Below are 19,685 nucleotides of genomic sequence, written 5' to 3'. Positions count from 1 at the left end.
ATTATCTCGAAGCAAGTGTGCGTTGCCCTCGCTGCCCCACAGCGATCCCGCCCGCCCCCCCCACCATTGCACCCGCTCGGCCCCGGCCCCAGCCCGGATCCTGCCCCCTCAGGGCTCGGTCCTGAGGCTGGATCAGAAAATCCCATTTTATTTTCCTGCTTTCAGGCAGTTTTCCCCTCGCTGCTGTGCGGCAGGGAGGGGTTTGCAGCAGCTTTTCCTCCAGCTGGTGGGGACGGCCTGCGCCACCGCCCCACCACACTTTGGTTGCAACAAACCATTTCCAGCTGCTAAAATCACCCTGCTCCCCGTTTCTTATTTTTATTTTTTTTTTTTAAAGCATGTTGTCATTTGGCACCGATTCCCAAACGCTGTTGCTCCACCCGAACCTGCAGGTTTTCAACCCAAAACGAGAGGCTGGAGCCACGTGCCAGCTCCCGGCAGGGGCTGGCTTCGTCGCGGCTCCTCTTAGAGCTGAGGGAAATCACTCGTTGTCTGCTTTGAGATGAGCCTAAGAGCCTTTATCAACATTTTTCATATATTTTGTTTGTTTTTTTTTTTGTTTGTTTCAACCTAATTCAGAGCCTTTCGGCTGTGTAAGACCCTGGCCTTGCCCGTGCCTTGGGCGGCAGCCAGGGCTGTGACCCGTGGCGACGTTTGGGATGTTTTTCCCTTGCCATCCGCCTTGCTTGCTCAATAAATTTAAATCCTTGGACAGAGCCGACGCGGGGCTTTTCTCCTCTCCTGGAGCCATCGCAGCCCCGAGCCCAGCCGCAGGGGAGCAGCCGCTGCCCTGGGTGCGAGCGATGGATGCAGAGCAAAACCCAACGGACGAGGGACGGAGGCAGAAAAAAACATGAATTTGGGGTGAATTTGGCCCCCGAGCTGGCTTTTGCTGGTGTTATTCCTCTTGATGCCCCTGCCCGGCACCGAGGTTCAAGAGAAGGGGAACGCCGCTAACGTTGGCCATGGGACAACTTTGGGCAAGCTCGCTAGAAAAGAAAGAAATCCCCCAAAACTGATCCTGTGGGAAGCCACCACAACCCCAAAAGAAAGCTGCTCGCCCTGGAACCCCTGGCTTTTGCTGGGGATTGTCATCGCAGAGCCCCAGTGGGGCTTCTCTAGGGTCTGGTATGGGGTTGAGCTCACGCTACAGCAGTGCCTTCCCTCCCGGCACCCTAAAGCGCCGCGTGATTTCAGGGTGCTCCTGGGGGATTTGGGATTTTTGGTCTCCATCGTTTCCAGAGGGAACAGGGCTGAAGCCCCACGACCGAGCGGAGAGGCCTCCGTTGCTGAGCACCCATGGGGGGGGAAGAGGGTGGGCGATGGGGGCTGCAGGGCCCGTGGGACTGGGAGCCAGCAGGGAAACCATCACTGAGGCACCGTTAATGAGCTCGTTGCCATTAACAACCTGGGCAATTAAGAGCCCCCGGGAAGGCTGGGGAGATGCAGGGCTCTCATTACCACCAAGCCCACGTCACCGTGTCAGATGCCTTCATCCCTGGCTGAGGAAGAGGAGGAGGAGGAAGGGATGTGTCCAAGCCCAGGCATTGAGAAAAATGGGGGAAAAAAAACCCTCACGTTCCATCTTCAGAGCCTTGAACCCGCTCAAGGCCTTGTGTCGTCACAGGTTTTTGTAAAAACGGGGCTTTGCCAAGCCAGAAGTTGGACTTTTTGGGAATGCCCCAGGGGGAGGCAGTTGGTTTGGTCTCGCCTTGGCGACGCACCGAAACACCGATTTGGGATGAGGCTGTGCAATGTGACAAAACCCTCACGGGGCTGGGGGACGGGGACGTCACACAAAGCCGAACCACCCACCGATGCCCCACGCCACCATGTCCACAAGCCAAAACGTGCACCGACAACACCAGCAGCCGCTCTGGTGGGCACCGAAGGTTTCTCCAAGTCCTCAACGTCTCCCCAGCCTCTCCCCAACCCCATCCTCGCCTTCCTCGCAGCCTCCAGGAGCCAGCAGGGACCAGCAGCACACCCGGGGCAGCCACCTTCAGCCTTGGGCCACGACTCTCCGAAACGATAGTCTTTAAGCATAGAGTGTATAAACATGCTGAGTATATAATTTTCCTTTAAAATCTCTCTTTTTTTTTTCCTTCTTTGTTTTTTTTTATAGAAATAAATACTTACTTTGTTTCTTTGAAGGGAATTTCACAAGTCTCTGCGCTGTTTCCAATGGGGACGTCCCCACCAGGGCCACCACGCTCATGGGATGGTGACAACAGCGGCGCATGGGGCCGGGGGCTGTAGCTTTGCTGGGTGTTTTTCTTTTTTGCTGGTGGGGGCACCCCTTGCTCCTTGTGCCCCCGTTTCTGCATGTCCCAGCCTCCCCGGGGTGGAGGTAACCCGTGGTGGGAGCTTGTCCCCAGGACGTGGTTGTTTCTCGCAGGCAATTTTTGGGGATCCCATGCTCGGTGCGCACGGGGAGTCAGCGGGGGGCGGAGGTGCTTCACGTCGGGGGTTACGGCCAAAAAAAAGGCACGCGACCCTACCCTGCTTCGGAGGAGAGAGCGGGGATGGGATGAGGAGGGGACGAAATGGTCTTCTGGGGTCGGAGAGCCAGGAGCTGCCTCCGCCCCGCCGTCGGCCTCGGCAAGTTGGGTGTTTTCTATTGGGGTCCCCGGGGGTTGCCACGTGGTCGGAGCTTCTCGCTGAGGTCAGTGATGTGGGTGGGGAAGGTGGTACCGGGACGGGCCTGCGGTCTCCTCCATCCCAAGGGGACGCTCGGTGGCAGCCCAGCACCCTGGCAGGGCTGGAGGAAGGGGAGATGCTCCGGGAAGAGCCGACTCCTCTCAGCCCCGCACGCACCACAGGCGGCCCCATTGGCCAACAGGCACCAAAACCTTCAACGGTGGCCCAGAAGAAGACAAATCCCTCCCAGATCTGCTCTTCCCAGTCGGCTCCTCTCGGCATAAGGCGTGGGGTCCAAGCACGCCTGGTTGGGGCCGTGGATAAGGGCACCAGGTCCCTGCTGCGGGCAGTGCTGCGATGGGGGTCCCCTGGGGTCTTCTCCCCAGGGCTGAGGACGGAGATGCCTGACCCTGCTGGAAGCCTTTCAAGAACCTTCTCCTTTGGAAAAAGAAGGGTGTTTGGGGGCTGACGAGGTCGCAGGAAGGAGAGAGCCAGAAGAACAAAAGCAGAATTATAAAAGAAGCGGTGGACAGAGATATGGGCTCTCCCAGGGTGGTTGGGCTGGTGCTTCCTCCAGCTGCTTTGGATTTCGGGATGATTTGGCTTGGGTTTCTCCTTCGGGCTGCTGGGGACGGCGAGGAGACGACAGATGTGGGTGTCCCGTGCCAGTCCCCCTCTCCACACAGGACAACTGGCTCCAGAAGGAGCCTGGGCGGGTGGTCAGCGCTGGTGGGGATGGGAGCATGACCCGTGTTTCCTGGTGGGCGAGGACCTCGGGGCTGGTTTATTGCCTTGGCAGGGAGGGTTGGGTGCGGGGGGAGGCGAGGCTGGAGGCCTCTGGACGAGCGGCCTTCTCCTGGTGTCCTCTGGCTCCTGCAGCCCCCAGACGCAGCTGTGCTGCGCTTGTGCTGTCGCGGCTGCTGGTTTCTGGGCAGCTTTTACCCACCTTCGGGCTTTCTGTCACAGAACTGTGATGAAAGTGAGCAGAAACCCCGCAGGAAGGCTGGGCACTGCTTCCTGAGGAGGAAAGGCCCTTCCCAGCCCTCCTCCACCAGCCCACGGAGGGGACAGGACAGTCTGGTGGTGACACACCGGGCCCAGCGCTCTGCAAAGAGCCCACGGGGGTGGCCTGAGCCATCCTCAGCTCCCACACCAGCAGGTGGCCAAAAACCAAACTGGAAAAACAACCCCCCAAAAAAAAGAGAGTTCAAAGAAAAAGACATTCCCCAAACAAGGATCCTTGGCGATGAGCAGCCGTGGGGTTCGAAGCCGTCTTCCCTTCAGGGAAACAGCACGGGCCTGCCCCTTTGGGCAGCTGAAAAATTCCCCTAAGTAGCACCTTCTGGCCCGCCACACGTCCGTGGAGCCGGCCCCGGGGCGAGCACGGGCTGCTCACTAAGGCCTGGAGAGTTTTGGGGTTTTGTGCATGGGCCGGCGTCTCCGGGCTCCAGGAGCGCGGTGGGCTTGGGTTCGGTTGTGCGGGGCCTCTGGCTCCGCCGGGCAGGAGAGGGAATGTGCTTGGTGGTTCCCTGAAGGTCTAGCAGCCTCCTTCCACCTTGATGTGTAAGATCTTGGAGAAGCCGGGTCTTTTCCTCAGGGCCTGGAGGAGGAGCAGAGAGTGGGGTTGGTGGGGGATGTGACAGGCCCTGCTGCCCCACGGGGCCGGTGAGGGAGAGGGGAGAAGATCTCGTGTCCTACCCATGGGAAGGGGTCTGCCCTGGTCCCACCCCACCATCCACACCCCGTGGGGACTTGGGTCCCCTATGGGACTGCCTCAGTGCCTCTGAAACCAGCTCTGGGGTTGGTTTCTGCTTGGTTTAAGGCACCTTTTCCAGGCGGCAGCGATACTTGGGGGCAGACAACATCGACACGCAGGCAGCATTCGCGTGGCGTGGTGGTGGACAAGAAGGGGGCCTCCAAAACTCCTCTGCAGGTGCCCCCGAGCCCAGGGGTGGGTGTGGGTCTGGGTCTCAGCAGTGCAGGAGCCCCATGAGATGTATGGCCCCATCTGGGTGTGCTGGTGGGCCTCCATCCCCACCTCCTGCCCTGCATCCCACAGGCGTTTCACCTTGTGCCCAGCCCTCTGTGGGATGAAGGCAACCAGAGGATGAAGAGAAGTGGAAGAACCTCTCTTTTTCCTCTTTTTTTCCCTTGGGCATGGGTGGAGACGTCTGCTTTGGGGACCTTGCCCAGACCCAGGACAGCCCAGACCCTGCTGAGCACCAAAAACCAAGTTCTGCAGCTCTGTGTAGCCAGTACTGTGTAACTAAAATTACCCCTATTTCTCCTTTCGTGGGTGGATTTTAAGTGGCTTTACAGAGATAGGCGTGTAAGTTGTGCTGGGAGGGAAGTAACAGCCCTTTTCTGCCCTCGAGGAACAAACCTGCAGCGCAGCAGAAGGATTACGGCAGTGGGAAGGAATCGCAGCACTCTAGATCTTGTTTTGGTCTTAGGGATTTGGGTCTGAACCAGAGCAAGTCTTCACGATGTCCCCCCAGAGAGCCAAATGTTCTCTACTGGGTGACCCGGGACCAGCACCCCTTACCTGGAGCTTGTTCACCATTTCTTCGAACATCTTCTTGGCCTCAGGGCTGTGGGGTTCCTTGAAGTAGTCCACAATGCCCACCTGCACGACGATGGACTTCAGGTTCCGGCACACACCTGGGGGCAGAGACACCCCATAACTGGTGGGGACAGCCTCCCTACAGCTGGGTTTAACCCTACAACCCATCCCGTGCTCCTCAACGCATCAATATTCGGGGAAACCTCATCCTGATGATGGAGGAGACCTACTCTTGGTGACCAAGCCCTCTGCAGGGAGGATGCTGGTCTACGAGAGGTCCCAGCACCTTGTGGTGTCAGCAGCATGTTCCTGCTGGTGGGGCAGGATGGAACGGTCTGCTTTGTGGATCTGTGGTGGCATTTTGGTCAGCAGATGATGTTACGAACCCTGCTCCGCGAGCATGGCTACTCACTGTTGAAGTGCAGCAGGGCTTTGGGGGTGACCGGCGTGGAGGTCAGCACCAGCATCTCCAGCCCCTTCAGCCCCTCGCGACACATCTCGGCTGCGACCTCCTGGTTGATCTCCGCCACGTGGTCCAGCTCCAGGACCTGCAGCCGCATGCAGTTTCGGGCTGGAAGGACAGAGAGCCCACGGTCAACAGCCCCGGGAAGGGATGGGGACAGCCAGCGCCAGCAGGGTGGTGGGAGGAAGGGTGGCAGCAAGGAGGAGCAGCATCCAACCATGGTCCTTGGGGGTCCATGGGGTGGATTCATGCCCTGAGATCACCCTGGGGTGCACCATGCCCTTGGCCAGGGCCCCTCTCCCTGTCCCCTGGGAAGAGAACCACCTACCTAAGGAGGCCAGTCCCTGGACTCCACAGCCTGCCCCTCCAATGCCCAGCGCCCGCAGGTGCGGCCAGCACCGGCCGATCATCTGAAGGCAGCGGTTGCTGAAACGCGTTGGCTGCTGGCTGGGGAGAAGAAGAAGAAGAAGGAAGAGCTGGGGAGGGCTGGCAGAAAAGCTCACCTCCCACCATGAGCGTCCCCGTGGGTGGAATGGCCACGCTGGCAGGAGGTGGCCCCAGGGCAAATGTCTCCATCGGAGCAGCTACCCTGGGCTGAGCTGCAACCAGGACAGAGCAGGAAACAGGAGATCCTACAACCAGGGCAGAGCAGGGACCAGGAGTTCCTACAACCAGGGCAGAGCAGAAACCAAGAGTTCCTACAACCAGGACAGAGCAGGGACCAGGAGTTCCTACAACCAGGGCAGAGCACGAACATGCACACAGCGGAGTCCTTCTGCCCCAGATCCTTCACCTTTGGAGGTCCGAGCTCTGTTGCCTGCAGTGATCGAACTAGCAGCAGGTGGAGAAGCCTACATGTCACTCGAGGTGTCCCCCAGGGAAGGAATAAGTCATCAGGGACTCGACATCAAGCTTCTCCTGCTGAGAGATCCCCCTCTGTACACCTTGATCCAGGCATTGCCTGGATGGAGGGCACGCCATCACAGCAAACCTCTCGGGACAAGAAGAGATGCCCAGGAGGTGTGCCCGGCCCCATGGCACAGAGCTGAGTGACCTGCCTGATTTCTCAGCTAGCCCTGTTTGTGGTGTTTCCTAAGCCATGAATTCCTGAGCACCCAGGTGTCACGGAGTGGGGAACCCCCAGCATCTTCATGACCCAAAAAAAGAGAGGAGCTGCAGTCAGTGGCTCCGCAGTGACTCGACACCCTTCTGAAATCATCCGGGCCCTTCAGGGCTGCTGCTCTACCAGCAGTGAAGAGCTCAGACAAACATTTGATGTTCAGTGTCACCACCAGAGCGATCAGGGCCCCCGTTTCATCTCTGGTGCTGGCAGTCTCCCCAGTGACATTCCTGGCTGGCAGGGAGGTTCCCACACCCAGCATCTCTCGGTCTTTGCAGCCAGGGATGGGGCTGAGCTCCTGATCCCCCAGGACCCAACTCCCAGGGGTCCCACAAGCAAACGTGGACCTGGGACCCGACTTCTCTCCAGCCTCTATGCTCAGCCCGGCCCCTGCCAGCCTCAGCAGGACCCTTACCACGGGTGCAGAGGTGCGACCTGGAGAGAGATGATGTCCCTGCAGCCTGCTCCGAGGGCCCAGATGACTTCGTGGCCCACGGGGTCCGTAGAGCTCCTGGAATGACACAGAGGATATGTGGGGGGCTGCTCCCACTGCATACAGCCCGCAGCCCACCCGGGAACCACCACCCACACACGCAGGAAGGCTGAAGGCATTTCCATCTGGAATTGGGCTTACGGACACATAATATCTAGAAAAATAGAAGGTGAGGTGAAGCTGAAGTTGGGTTTGGAGGTGAGGCTGAAGGTGAGGCTGATTGTGGAAGATGAGGTTGAAGGTAGAGGCTGAAGTCTTCCAAAAGAAAGGTGGCACATCAGCCCTGCGGTGCTCAGGTGCTTGGATGAACGCAAGAGGTTGAACTGGGACTGCCCAGGCCATGTATCCTTGCAGAGCAAATATTACGCCCCTGCAGATCCCGCTGGGATGGTTTCACAAATACCTCCCCACCCAGTGTTTGTGCCGTGCCATGGGCTCAGGGGAGCTCCCACGGACACCCGTGGCTCCCTGAACCGAGGCAGTGCAGCAGCGATGTCAGGGATCACTGTCCCAAGGCCACGAGCCTGGACTGAGGTCTCCGGCCACGTCCCCACACTGATCCCTGCTGAGGCTTCCTAACTCTGAATGACCTACTTCGAAACTTCAGGCGGGACTAAAAATAAGCTAGAGGTGTTATCGTGACTGTTTCACACATCTGCACCGAAGGCGCCTGCCGAGAGCCCCCTGGGCGTGCGGTGGGTTAATGGGGCGTGAGTCAGAGTCACAGGTTAGCGGTGTGCCCTCGAAGGGCTGGTGGCCGAGTCCTTGGGTTACATCTGGTGGCACCATCCTGCCTCGCAGTGTGGGGTCCCCGTATCACCAAGCACCTGGTCCAACCCTTGGGGCACCCTGGGCACACCTGCCCACCCGAAGGACTCCCCATCCTAGGGGCGGATGAGGAGACCCGCTGCCTGCAGGCAACTTGGGGTGCTGAGCCTGAAGTGGTTGCTTGCAGGGGGCAGTGGAGCAAGGATTGTCCTCCCTAGGGGAGTAGGAAAACTAAATCTTGCCTCCACAGGAGGCAGAGTTTCCTTGGGAGGTGGCCAAGGTGCAGGAGCAGCCCCTGAGCTCCTCCAGGACCTGGGCACTGCCATGGGCATCGTGCCCTTGCCCTTGGGCAAGGTATCCAGGGTGGGTTTTGGTGATTCCATAGCACACCAGTCCTTGTATCCAGGATGGAGGGACCCCAAAGGCTCTGCTCCCGACTGGGAGCCTTCAGCAGGCAGGCAGAACCTCACTGGGACCCCATTTTGGTGCCCCTCTCCTCCTTTGTCCATCTCTAACATAAAGCAACATCCCTGTACCAAGACCCCAGACACACTTCCAGCTGGGAACGGGGTGGTGGGAACGGACCAGCAAGTGAAATGTCTACCTGGGAACATGCCAGAAGAGGATGAGGGTTGCAAGAACAGCTCTTGAATTTCTCCTTAGGGACACTGGGGGTGGCGATGGGCATCAGAGGGTTCCCAGCACATCCCATGGATGTTCCCTGCCTGCTCCCCGCGGGCTGCCCTTACCGGTAGGTGACGGCCTGCAGGGCCCGGCAGTAGCAGCTGGCCAGCCAGAGCGAGCGGTCGGTCAGCACGTTGGGGCAGTGCGAGATGCGGAGGATGAGCAGGTTGCTGCCCGTGGCCTTCAGCAGGGACTCCAGCCCGGCTTCCAGGCAGCCCCTGCGGGGACGGAGGCGGGATCAGGCATGGGGACCCCTGCTCGCTCTCCCTCCGGCCACCCCAGGTGGGTGAGGTCCCGTGGGGGTTGGATGCTGGGGCCCAAAACCCACAGCAGGAGCCAGGGGGTGATGAAAGGCCACGAGTAGAAACAGGCCATTGGTGCTCGTGGAGCATCACCATCCCTGGAAGGGTGCCGGGGGGTGCCCGGTGCCACGGGGACTCACCGCGTGCTCTTCATGTAGTCCTCCTTGCTCTCCTTCTTCCCCCGCTGGCGTGGCTTGAGGTTTTGGAGGGTGAGGGAGTGCATCTGGGTGCACCACTGGGACAGCATGGCCAGGAACTGGGGGACAGGGGTGGCTGTCACGGGGGGGCATTTTCAGTGATGTCCCGTGCCACCCATCCTTGGCTATCTGGGGCAGGTCTGCGCACACCCCACCACGCACACGCACAATCGTTTCAGCATGCACAAACACATGCATGCCATAACTCTGTGAAAATGCACGTGCAAGAGCGTATGCATGTATGCCCTCACCCCGGGCCATGCCACCCCTGTCCCCGTACCTTGGAGGAGACCCTGGCATTCTCCAGCAGCACCCGCGTCCACACGGCCGGGTGCCGGGCCACGAACTTCCAGTCCTTGCACACCTCGGCTGCCCGCAGCAGGGTCTTGGTGTCCAGGTAGGTGAAGATGCAGAAGAGCGCTGCCCTCATCTTGAGGATCTCGGGGCTGATCACCTCGCTGGAGTGGACGGGGCTGCCCCTCTCCAGCCGGCCCCCCTTGCACATAGCCCCCTCGGACCTGGCTGTGGGACACGTGCCATCAGTGCCACCGGCAAGCCGGGGAAGGGATGCTCCTTGCGGAGATGGGGAAGAGGAGAGAGGCGACCCAAAACCTCCACGCACCATGATGTTGCCCAGCATGGTCGCAGCCCTGTCCCCAGCCTCGCACCCTCCCATCCTCAAGCCCCCCAGCGCGGTCTCACCGGTCAGCCGGCAGCTGCCTGGGGGCCGGGACGCGGCGATGCCGGGCACCTCCGGGTCCCAGCCCTCGGCCTCCGACTCGGTGGTGCGGGACCCCACGTCGGAGACGTCGCCCTCCTCGCCCTCAGTGCTGTTGCGGTAGGGCCGGCGGTGCCAATTTTGGATGGCCTGGCGCCGCAGCCCCGAGCCCCGGCCACCGTCCCGCGCCGCGTAGGGGTGCCCGTCGGCGGTGTCGTCGGTGGGGCACGGCTCCGCGCTGTCACTGTCGTAGCAGCCCGAGCTCTGCGACACCACTTTCGCCCTGCTCGAGGCCCTGGGGGATGGAGATGTCCAACCTCAGTCCCTGCCAAGGGCACCCCAGGGAGGGTGTCCCCTTCCCATGAGCACCTCCCATCCCATTAAAATCCCAAATGGGCGCACTCACCCGGTGCTGGAGGAGGAGCGCTGGTTGGGAATGGCGTAGGGGCCGTGCACGGCCGTCCCCGGCCCTGGGTGCCTCTCTCTCTGTGGGGAGAGGGGACGTGAGGAGCCAACATGGAGAAACCCATCGGATGCAGGGAATGTGGGTGGACTCGTCCCCCATCACCCACCCAGCACCACCGATGTGTTGGTCCATGCCCACATGGGATGCAGAAGAACATCCCCAGCATCACCCCTGCACCTTACCCACCCTCACCCCATGTGGCACCCAGACACCAACTAAGACCCTTTGGGAATCCCCCCGCCAGGGTTACCCGCATCCCCACGGGGGTCCCCCGTGTGTCCCCGCTCAACCCTTTTGCAGCCACCCGAGAAGCCACGCGAGCGCTGGTGCCCGGATGCGCGGGGTGCCCGTGCCTGTGCCCGCGCCGGTACCGGCCGGCCGATGGCCTTGGCGCCCGGCGTGCCGCAGCGCCCCAGGCTGCCGTTCGGGGTGGTGCCGCAGCTGCTGCTGATGATCTGGAGCTGCTTCTCGGCGCGGTCCGCACGGTCCAGCAGCTCCTCGATGAAGTGCTGGAGGCGCACCTTGGCGTTGGCCTCGCGGGCGGCCGTCTCCTTCAGGAACTGGTCGATCTGCAGCACCTCCCTGCGCGGAGGGGACAGGGGGTGGCGGTGGCACCCGGGTCCTTCCCCACCCAGCCCCGCTGAGCACCTCCACCCAGCCCAGCAGCTGGGCAGGGATGCTTGTGCACATCCACCCCAGTCCGTCATCAGCCTCATTTGGGGCTCTCCCAGCCCGGATGGTTCCACATCTGGACATGCTGGGCACCAGGGGATGCTCCGGCTTGCAGGATGGATGCAGCCACCCTGGTTAGGTGGGGATGGTGTCTCCAGCACCTTCTCTGGGATGTACACCCCAGCCCAAGCCCTCGCTGCCAGGACTGGGGTCAGGCCCCTGGGCACGGCAGAGCAGACGGAGGAGGATGATGTTGATGCAGGACAGCAGAGGGTGGCAGCGGTGCCCTGCCTCATTTGGGAAGGGCAGATTTAAGGGAATGAACTCAAGGGCAGCCTGAACACTTAAACCCCACTCAGCCCCATATCCCTGGCTGCACCTTCAGCTCCTTCATTAACGTATTAATTAACAGGAGCTCAGAGCCTTGAGCCTCTGGATGGGTCCTGGCAAGGGATTTGCTGTACTGAGGCACTGCAGTGTTGTCCCCAGCACGCAGCGTGCACAGTGACCTGCTCTCACCCCACACATGCGTGAGCCCAGGCACGCACCCTGCTGCTGACTTCATCCGATTCCCAAAAATATGTGTGTATACGCACAGGCACACTCAGCCGTCACAGCCCCACGAGCACGTGTGTCCCATAAACACGTGCATCGGACACGCTGCTGTTGCATCGCTGCAAATGCGCCTGTCACACGAACGCACGCTTGCACACCCAGGCACACACACACACGCACAGCCATCTCGCACACCCACCAGTGCAGCACACCCACGTGCAGAGCCACTCTTACGTGCCAAAGCACCACGGAAACACACACACAAAAAAAAAACCCACACCCTGACACACACACAGCGTGCACACCCATGAGCGCGCTCACCCAGACACACCCAGCTGCGTGCACACCCAGCACCGATCACTCCCCGTAATCTCCCTGCCACAACTGCACAGGTGATGTACACAGGGATATATTACACACACACACCAGCTCTCACACCTTTGCTCACACTGACAGATGCACAACCACAGCTCTGTGGTCCTGCCTTGTGCACACCCAGCCTTGCACACCTGGCTGCATGCATGCCCTGGAGTACGAAGGCGAAGGAGAGGAGGAGGCAGCCCACAGCGATGCAATTCATGTTGTCGGATATTATTGCCCTTTAATTACCAACTAATTGCCCCCAAACCTGCCATTTGAAGGGGTGATCACTAGCAATAATTTGGGAAGGCTCCTGGCGAGGGGTCCCTGAGATTTGGAAGGCAAATGGGGCGCTGCCACGCGGCTGGCAGTGTAAGGAGATGCTGATGGTTATCTCCCGCGTCTCTCATTCCCATGGACCGAGTGGAAAAACACCCCTGGCAAAGCCAACGGAGCCGAGGTGCAAAAAGCCTCCCCGTGCCAATGGCTGCAGGGAACAAACGTCACCGGCCACTGCCAAGGGCTCTTGGGTGTCACTGGGCGCATGGGCTGGGTGTAGGTTAGCCAGCAACCTCCCCACCTTGTGGCTGATGAAGCCTTACTGGAAATATTAATTTAAGCTGGGGGGGGGGGGTCGGACAGATATATAAATGGCAACAGATTAATTTTTTTGCTCTGGATTCCCTTTTTTTCCTGCTTTTCACAGGGGCTACCATGAGCCCCAGCCTGCTGCCAGCTTGTGGTCTGTCCCTGGTCTGCCTGGAGGAGGTGGGGGACCTATGGGGATGGTCGATGGGTAGGAGGGTTTCTCTAAGGAGATTTAGATCCAGAAGGTATTTTTGGGGTATAAAACTAGGTTCCTAGGTGGCAACCATGTCCATGGACTGAACAAACCATGTGTGACCCATTGATCAACCTCCATCTGCCCCAATCCACATCTCTCCACACCCTGCTCTGGAGCTCTCCACCCTGTTGGCCCTCATCCTGCCACTGCACATGCTTGAGGTGCCCCTGGAAAACACCCATGGGACAGTGATGGCAGCCCCCAAACCTGTCCCATACACGTGCACCTTCCACAGAAGAGGTGTCCCCTTATCCAGCATCATCCTGCTCTGCACCCCAGGACCACCCCCAACACCAGCAAATCCCATGAACGCACACATTGCTTCCCAGCCCCAGTCATTATTTTGGGGTCAAAGTCATTAACAAATGTGTGGAAGATGGTGGGCATCAAGACAGCTCTTTGAGGAACCTCCCCAGCACTCCCAGTCCAGCACAACTGTGACCGTCCCCCTTCACCTGCTCCTTGCTGACTTTATGGACACTACCACGACCTCCAGCTTGGCCAAGAAACTCATGAGGAACGAGGTCTGGTTTGGCTGAGTGACACCGATGGGCAAGGACTCAATGCTTGGCTGGGGGAAACTCTGGAACAGCCCTGGGGTGGGAGAGGGGGGGGGTCTGAATTGGGAACATGGGATGAAAATGCAGAGGGAAGTGCCACAGCCCTAACAGCGAGCGGAGGTCACACTGCTCGGGCTACACCACCCTTCTTCTGGGAGAATAACCCTGAATTTGGCACGGCCAAGGTGGCCCTTTTCATGTTTATGACCATGGGGTGGGTCAATGGGTCACTCCATGAGCACTTCAGCTGTGGGGTTAGTGGGGACGACCCAGTCCTGATGCTGGGGGACTCCTGTTGGCACCAGAGATGGGCTGGAGCAACGTGGCCACCACTGTGTTCCTCAGCCTGATGGCCACGTGCATCCCCAGTTTGGCCAAGCCATGGGGCACTGGTGGCTCTGGGGCAGTCTGACATGACGTGACAGCTTGGTCACAGGCATGGAGGAGCTCAGGTGTAAGTGGACACTGCCCACGTGGGATAAGAAACAAACCATGATGAGTGATGATGCCAATGGGCACTGCCAAGGGGCTCACGCCCTAGCACTGCTCAGAGGGTTTGGTGACAGTGTTTGGGGCTCATTCCCGGGGCTGATGTCCCCCCGCCCCACCGCAAGGAGGAGGAACGAAGGACTCACTGCTGCTTGCGGGTGAGCTCCTGCTCCTTCTGCACCAGGTCCTGCTTGAGCGAGGCCAGCATCTCCACGCTGACGTCCACCTGGCGGGACAGCTCGGACGCCCGGTCCTCCAGCTCCTGCTTCTCCCGGCTGAGCCGCAGGCTCTCCTGCTTGGCTTTCTCCAGCTCCGAGCTCTTGCGGTCCAGCTCCACCTGGAGCCGGCCGACCTGCGAGGCAATCTTCTGCTCCACCTCCTCCGTCAGCTTCTCCAGCCGCTTGTCCACCTCCAGCTTCTCGAAGGCGCGGATCTTCAGGCGGGCCAGGCCTTCCTCGTAGGCAGCGTCCATAGCAGCCGGCGGTGTGGGGGCCGGCGCCACGGCTTTGCCCCGGGTGAAGATCTCGGTCAGCGGGATCTCGATCTCGTGGACATAGCGGGGCGAGGGGGAGGAGGACGGGGCCGGCTCCAGCTCCTCGGCGGGGACGAGGTCGCAGGAGAAGCGCTGCTCCTTGCCTTGGAAGGAGGTGCTCTCAAAGTAGTCCCGCCGGGCGGCCGGCGTCAGCAGGGCCCCGTCGGCGGCCAGGGGGAAGACGGCGGCATCGCAGATGCTGTTGGTCTTGGAGAGGACGTAGAGGGTCTCATAGGTGTGGTTGTACTCCAGGTGCGCCCGCAGCGAGGAGAGGCTGCGGAAACGCTTGTGCTCCCCGCACCGCGGACACCGGTAGGGCAGGTCCAGCGAGGCCATCCCTCAGCTACGTGCCCCGACGCAGGGGAACCGTGCGGCCCCTCTCATGGCGTGGGACAGACGGACGGGTGGCACGTGGGATGGGTCGGGGAAGCCGGGATGGTGGGGCCACGGCTCCGCTGGAGCATGGTGGGGTGGGAGCCCTGGGATGGGAGAGGGGGTCCGGCAAAGTCCTGGCGGGGTGTCAGCATCAGGTGGTGCTGGGTGCTGGAAGAGAGAGGGGGGTTAGTGACACAGGGATGGCAAGGCCCCAAAAGTCCTTCCCTGGTCCTTCTTCTTGGTACAATCTTTGGGAAGACCCACAAGCCTTGGGGACATGATCAACCTCCTCTTGGGAAAGGTCTGAAACCCTTGGGAAGGTCCACAGCCCTTGGGAAGGTCTACAACCCCTGGGAAGATCCACAGACCTTGGGAAAGACCCACGACCCTTGGGAAGGTCCACAACTCTTGGGAAGGTCCATAAACCTTGGGAAGGGCCACAGCCCTTGGGAAGGTCTACAACCATTGGGAAGATCCACAACTGTTGTTGGAAAGACCCATGACCCTTGGGATGGTCCACACCCCTTGGGAAGGTGCACAGTCCTTGGGAAGGCTCACAGCCATTGGGAAGGTGGACAACCCATGGGGAATCTCTGTCCATCAGCCCTGGGCTTGCCACAGAGGGGTGTCCCGTGTGCCTTCCTGCACAATCACCATGTGAGCGGCCTCTGTGGTGCCAGGGGTCTCCAGCCCAAGGAGCATCCCTGTGGTTGGATCTCACCTCCTCCAAGCAAAGGGTGACTCAGTGCTGATAGACCATGTCATCAAATCACAGGATAATTAAGGTTGGAAAAGCCCTCCAGGATCATCTGGTCCAACCATCCCCTTACCACCACCGTCACCCACTGAACCATGTCCCCAAGCACCACGTCCAACCCTTCCTTAAACACCCCCAGGGACGGTGACGCCACCACCCCCCTGGGCACCCCATCCCTACACCTGACTACTCTATTTGAGAAGAAATTCCTCCTAATTTCCAACCCGAAATGTCACCCCACAGCATGATTTCTCTCCCACAATCACTTCTCCAGCCCCTCACCACAACCATTAGGTTTCACCGCTGCCCACGGGGATGTTCCCGTTGGGACTGTGGTGGGACTGACCACAGCCCGTGGTTGTGATGGGATCACCCCGCGGGTGCTGGGCTGTCCATCTCCTCTTCCCCCTGCTACAGGCACAGCCGATGCTCCTCCATCCCAGACCAACCCAGACCCATGGGGATTTGTCCCGTTTGTTGCTTGGCCACGAAGCCCCAAGATGTCCCCAGGGAGGTGGTGTAGGGATGAGACATCCCCAGGGGCCAGATGGGGTCACCACGTGGCTCCACACACCTCAGGATCCTGCTCCCCATGAGGTTTTTTGGCCCCAGGGCTGTGGGATCCCCGAGCCGTGGAGCTGCAGAGGACAAGCTGGCTTCCCATGCCGAGTGTCTCCATGGGGACCTGTTTTATCCCCTGCCCACAAACCCTTCAAGGTATCGGGGGGAAAAAAATACCCTTGGGGAACGGGACAAGCCAGATGAAACCCAGCCGCCAGAACCGCGCCGTTTCCCGCGCAGGGCCGGGAGCACCCAGTTATCGCCTCCTCCTCTCTCGAGGAATTTGGTTTAATTATTTTAGGTTGTCTCCATGCACGAAGCTGCTGGCCTGGCACGGGATTCCAGCTTGAAAAAAAACACAACCATGTTTCTGCCCCAAAGAGGTGCCGTGGCTGTTCCCCTCCCCGAAGCACCGAGGGGACCCATGGGTGGGAGCATCCTTGGCTCACCCCTCTGCAATAGCCTGCAAAGGGCAATTCCCTGCACCCTAAAACCCCTCTGAGCCCCTTTGCACCCCAAAACCACGGACCTTCAAGAGGGCTAAATCACCACCGAACCCTCCTCCACCCAGGAGGGCGGCTGTCCTGCTGGCTCAGAGCCACCAATATCCCACAGGGCTCAGCACACACCTCAAAACCATTTTTTTTAAGGGAAAAATTAGTAAGGGAAAGAAATCCGTGCAAAGAATAATAATAAAAAAAGAACACAGATGTGCAGGGTGGATTTATGGAGCTGCCTGGCTGCTCCCGAAGCCGTCTGCTGGCCGGGTTTGTATTTTGGGGTAGTTACAAAACGCATCCATCCTCTCCCCTTAACCCCTCCTGGCTCAGCGCTGGCCGGAGCTCGGCAGCACAAAGCACGGCCGGGAACTCTGGGTTTCCATCGGTTGCCTCTGGTGCCGGGGGGATGATAAAGCGCTTTTCTGCTGTAGGGCCGGGGCCACGGCATCGTGCCGCCGGTATTTCAGGCCTGGATCCCCGCCCGCATCTCCCGGGGTACCCGATCCGCCTCGCTTGGGATTTTCCAGCCCTAAGCCAGGGCAGGATCCGACCCAGGCGGGTGCGATGCCCACACCGCCTCGCCCCTCGTCCTGGGCAGAGCCCTGGCTCCATGAAAACCTCTCCTGCCTCCTTCCCCTCAACGGTGACCAGGATTTAGGGTTTGATGCCGCCGCGGCCGCCCCACAAACCCGCAGCATCCCGAGCCGGGCAGCGCTCGTGGCCACCGGGAGATTGCAGCAGCAGCAGCAGCAGCAGCAAAACCCATCCCTGGGCTGCCTCGGTGCCGCTACCTCCGATCCATCATGGATTCTTTCTTCGCATTGTTTGGCTTTTTAAAAAATTTTTTATTTATTTCCCACCCCCCGATAAAATAAAATTAAAGACAGAATTACCAGCAGGCTCCAGCTGCTGGGCTGGAGGGGGGCGGCGGGGAAGGAGGTGGCGGGTGCTGGTCCCCATCCTTCCCCGGCTGGGGCTGCAGTGACAGCAGCGGGGGGGCGCAGGGCGGCCGGGCCCCCCCGGATCAGGGCACAGCGGGTCCCCCGTCGCCCCCCCACCCTCCCCCGACATCAGCTTTGTCCCCAAGGCCAGCGACAGCCCGGGACCAAGCTACCACCCCCCCCCCCCCCCGGCTCAGCATCCCTCCTACCTGCTCCTCGCTCCTGCGGCCAGGGCAGCATCTCCGCCGCTTCCCCGTCCCCTCCGAGCCGCGGGGGGGGGAGCAGAGGAAGGGAAGGGAAGGGGGGGGGGGGCCGAGAGCTCCCACCCGCCCCGGTGCACAAAGGAGGCGGCTTCAGGGCTTGGTCGGGGCGGAGGGAGGGGGGCTGCGGGCTCCCGGCCCCGCGGGCAGCAGCCGGCTCCCTGCGGCCGGCAGCTCCATGGAGGGCCCTGGGGAAGGGAAGGGAAGGGAAGGGGGGGGGGGGGGCTGCGGGAGGAGGGGGAGGACGGAGGGAGGAGGAGGAGGAGGAGGAGGAGGGTAGAGGCTGAAGGCCCCCGCCGGGGTGGGGAGAGGGGGTGCTGGGCACCCCGGGGGCGCTGCGGGGCTCAGGGGGCGCCGCGCATGGCGAAGGAGGGAGGGAGAAGGATGGAGGGAGGGAGAAGGATGGAGGGATGGAGGGAGGGATGGAGGGAGAGGGAAGGAGGGAGGGCGAGCGCTGGCAGCCGCCTCCTCCTCCTTTGCAGCCTGAGCCCGGACTGTTCCTCGCTGCCGCTTTCCTCCCGCACAGCTCCCTCTGCCTGTCTCCCCACGAACCTCCGCCGGGCCTTGCTGCTGCCATGCGGCCTCATCCTGCACCCCCCCCCCCCGCCCCCCGCCTGCCGTTCCCCCCCCGTGTGCCCCCCCGAAGCCATGCCCCTGCCCCCGGCAGCTCCTCCCTGGCATCACCCCCAGAGCATCCCCACCAGGCGTGGGCACCCGCACGGCTCCTTCCCTGGTCCTGGTGTGGTCCCCGAGCTCCAAGGCTTGGTCCCTGGCTTGGTTCTGATCCAGAACCTGAGTGCCCCGGCTTGGTGCCGAGCCTGGTTCCCAAACACCGTGGCGTGGTCCTCAGCTTGGTGTTGGCCTCACCTCTGAGCTCCCCGGCTCGGTCCTCGGCTTCATCCTGACCCAGGCCCCAAACACCCTTGTCCAAGTCCCCAGCTGGTCCCCAAGCACCTCAGCTTGGTCCTGGTCCAGAGCCTGAGAACCTCGGCGTGGTCGTGGTCCGGTCCCTGACCACCCTGGCTCGATCACGATCCAGTCCCCAAAAACATCTCGGTTTGGCCCCCAGCGGGGTCCCGATGTGCCCCCTGAGCACCTCAGCTTGGTCCTGGTCCGGTCCCCAAGCAGCCCTGCGTGGTCCCTGGTGCTGAAGCTGCCCAGCACCAATATATTTCATCGTCTCTGATGGGGACGTGGCTTTGGGTGCAGGTGGAGATGGCAGCGTGGGACCAGGGTGCTGCCAGCCAGGGGGAAAAAGGGATGTCCCCATCCCCTAAAAGCCCTGGGGTTTGGGGTGCTCCGGCCAGAGAGCAGAGGGCGAGGCTGGAGCTGTGCCCTCGCAGAGCTTTTGGGGCCGGCATCAACAGCAGACGCGCTTTTGGGTTAACCAAGGCCTTGCGCACCATGCGTGGTAAGTGGCACGGAAGGCTTCTTGCTGCAGGGTGAGAGCCACCAGCACCCAAAAAATGGCCTTTTCCCAAAGAAAAACGGGTGCTGAGGTCCCTATTAACCATATCTTGTATATCCCCCAATAAAAAGAGTGTTTTTTTTCGTGGTGCCCAGGGCCATCCGCATCCCATGGGGCTTGCAGGCTCGATGGCAGCAGAGAAGGGAGGGCGCCGGTGGGATTTCTCACCGCAGGTTTTGGTGTGAATCTGGGGGATATTGTGGCTGCTGAGTGCTGTTAAAGCAAAGCTGGCCGGTGGGGGGGACGTGGTGTGTGTCCCCTCCTTGTGTGGCACCGCTGTTGGTGCCAGCAGTGCTCGGGGCCAGCAGGATCCCACCCGCTGGGTGTGAGCACCCTTGGGTGCCATCAGAGCTCCGAGCCTACGGTGACAACACTCTCAGGGACAGGTCCGAGGGGA

General features: G+C 60.8%; 1 protein-coding gene across 3 annotated transcripts; it reads right to left on the bottom strand.

The window, feature by feature from the left end:
- Nucleotides 1–290: 290 nt before the first annotated feature.
- Nucleotides 291–18,432, bottom strand: FBXO41 (F-box protein 41). Of its 3 annotated transcripts, none has more exons than XM_080592096.1 (13): nt 17,770–18,432; nt 14,041–14,969; nt 10,768–10,996; nt 10,355–10,434; nt 9,933–10,243; nt 9,511–9,752; nt 9,174–9,289; nt 8,797–8,949; nt 7,202–7,297; nt 5,995–6,113; nt 5,616–5,774; nt 5,186–5,301; nt 291–4,240 (listed from the first exon to the last, which is right to left on the bottom strand). In XM_080592096.1, the coding sequence occupies exons 2-13, from the start codon at nt 14,760–14,762 to the stop codon at nt 4,178–4,180; spliced, it is 2,406 nt and encodes an 801-aa protein (XP_080448222.1). In that variant the 5' UTR covers nt 14,763–14,969; nt 17,770–18,432; the 3' UTR covers nt 291–4,177. The 3 variants fall into 3 exon arrangements, with proteins under 3 accessions (XP_080448222.1, XP_080448223.1, XP_080448221.1); XM_080592097.1 differs by having other exon boundaries at nt 10,786–10,996; XM_080592095.1 differs by having other exon boundaries at nt 14,041–14,962.
- Between the last annotated feature and the right edge of the window lie 1,253 nt (nt 18,433–19,685).

The sequence above is a fragment of the Anser brachyrhynchus genome, assembly GCF_964034855.1.
Source record: "Anser brachyrhynchus genome assembly, chromosome: 4".
Taxonomy (NCBI): domain Eukaryota; kingdom Metazoa; phylum Chordata; class Aves; order Anseriformes; family Anatidae; genus Anser; species Anser brachyrhynchus.
Note: the sequence above shows the minus strand (reverse complement) of the source record. Positions and strands in the feature narration are given on the sequence as shown.

What these genes read in the sequence shown, in the direction of transcription:
- FBXO41 (XM_080592096.1), bottom strand. Translation starts at nt 14,762, where the DNA reads ATGGCCTCGCTGGACCTGCCCTACCGGTGTCCGCGGTGCGGGGAGCAC. An exon ending in CGGTACCGGCGCGGGCACAG is followed by an intron (nt 10,435 to 10,767) that starts GCACGGGCACCC and finishes CTCTCCCCACAG; the next exon opens with AGAGAGAGGCACCCAGGGCC. An exon ending in CGCTCCTCCTCCAGCACCGG is followed by an intron (nt 10,244 to 10,354) that starts GTGAGTGCGCCC and finishes TCCATCCCCCAG; the next exon opens with GGCCTCGAGCAGGGCGAAAG.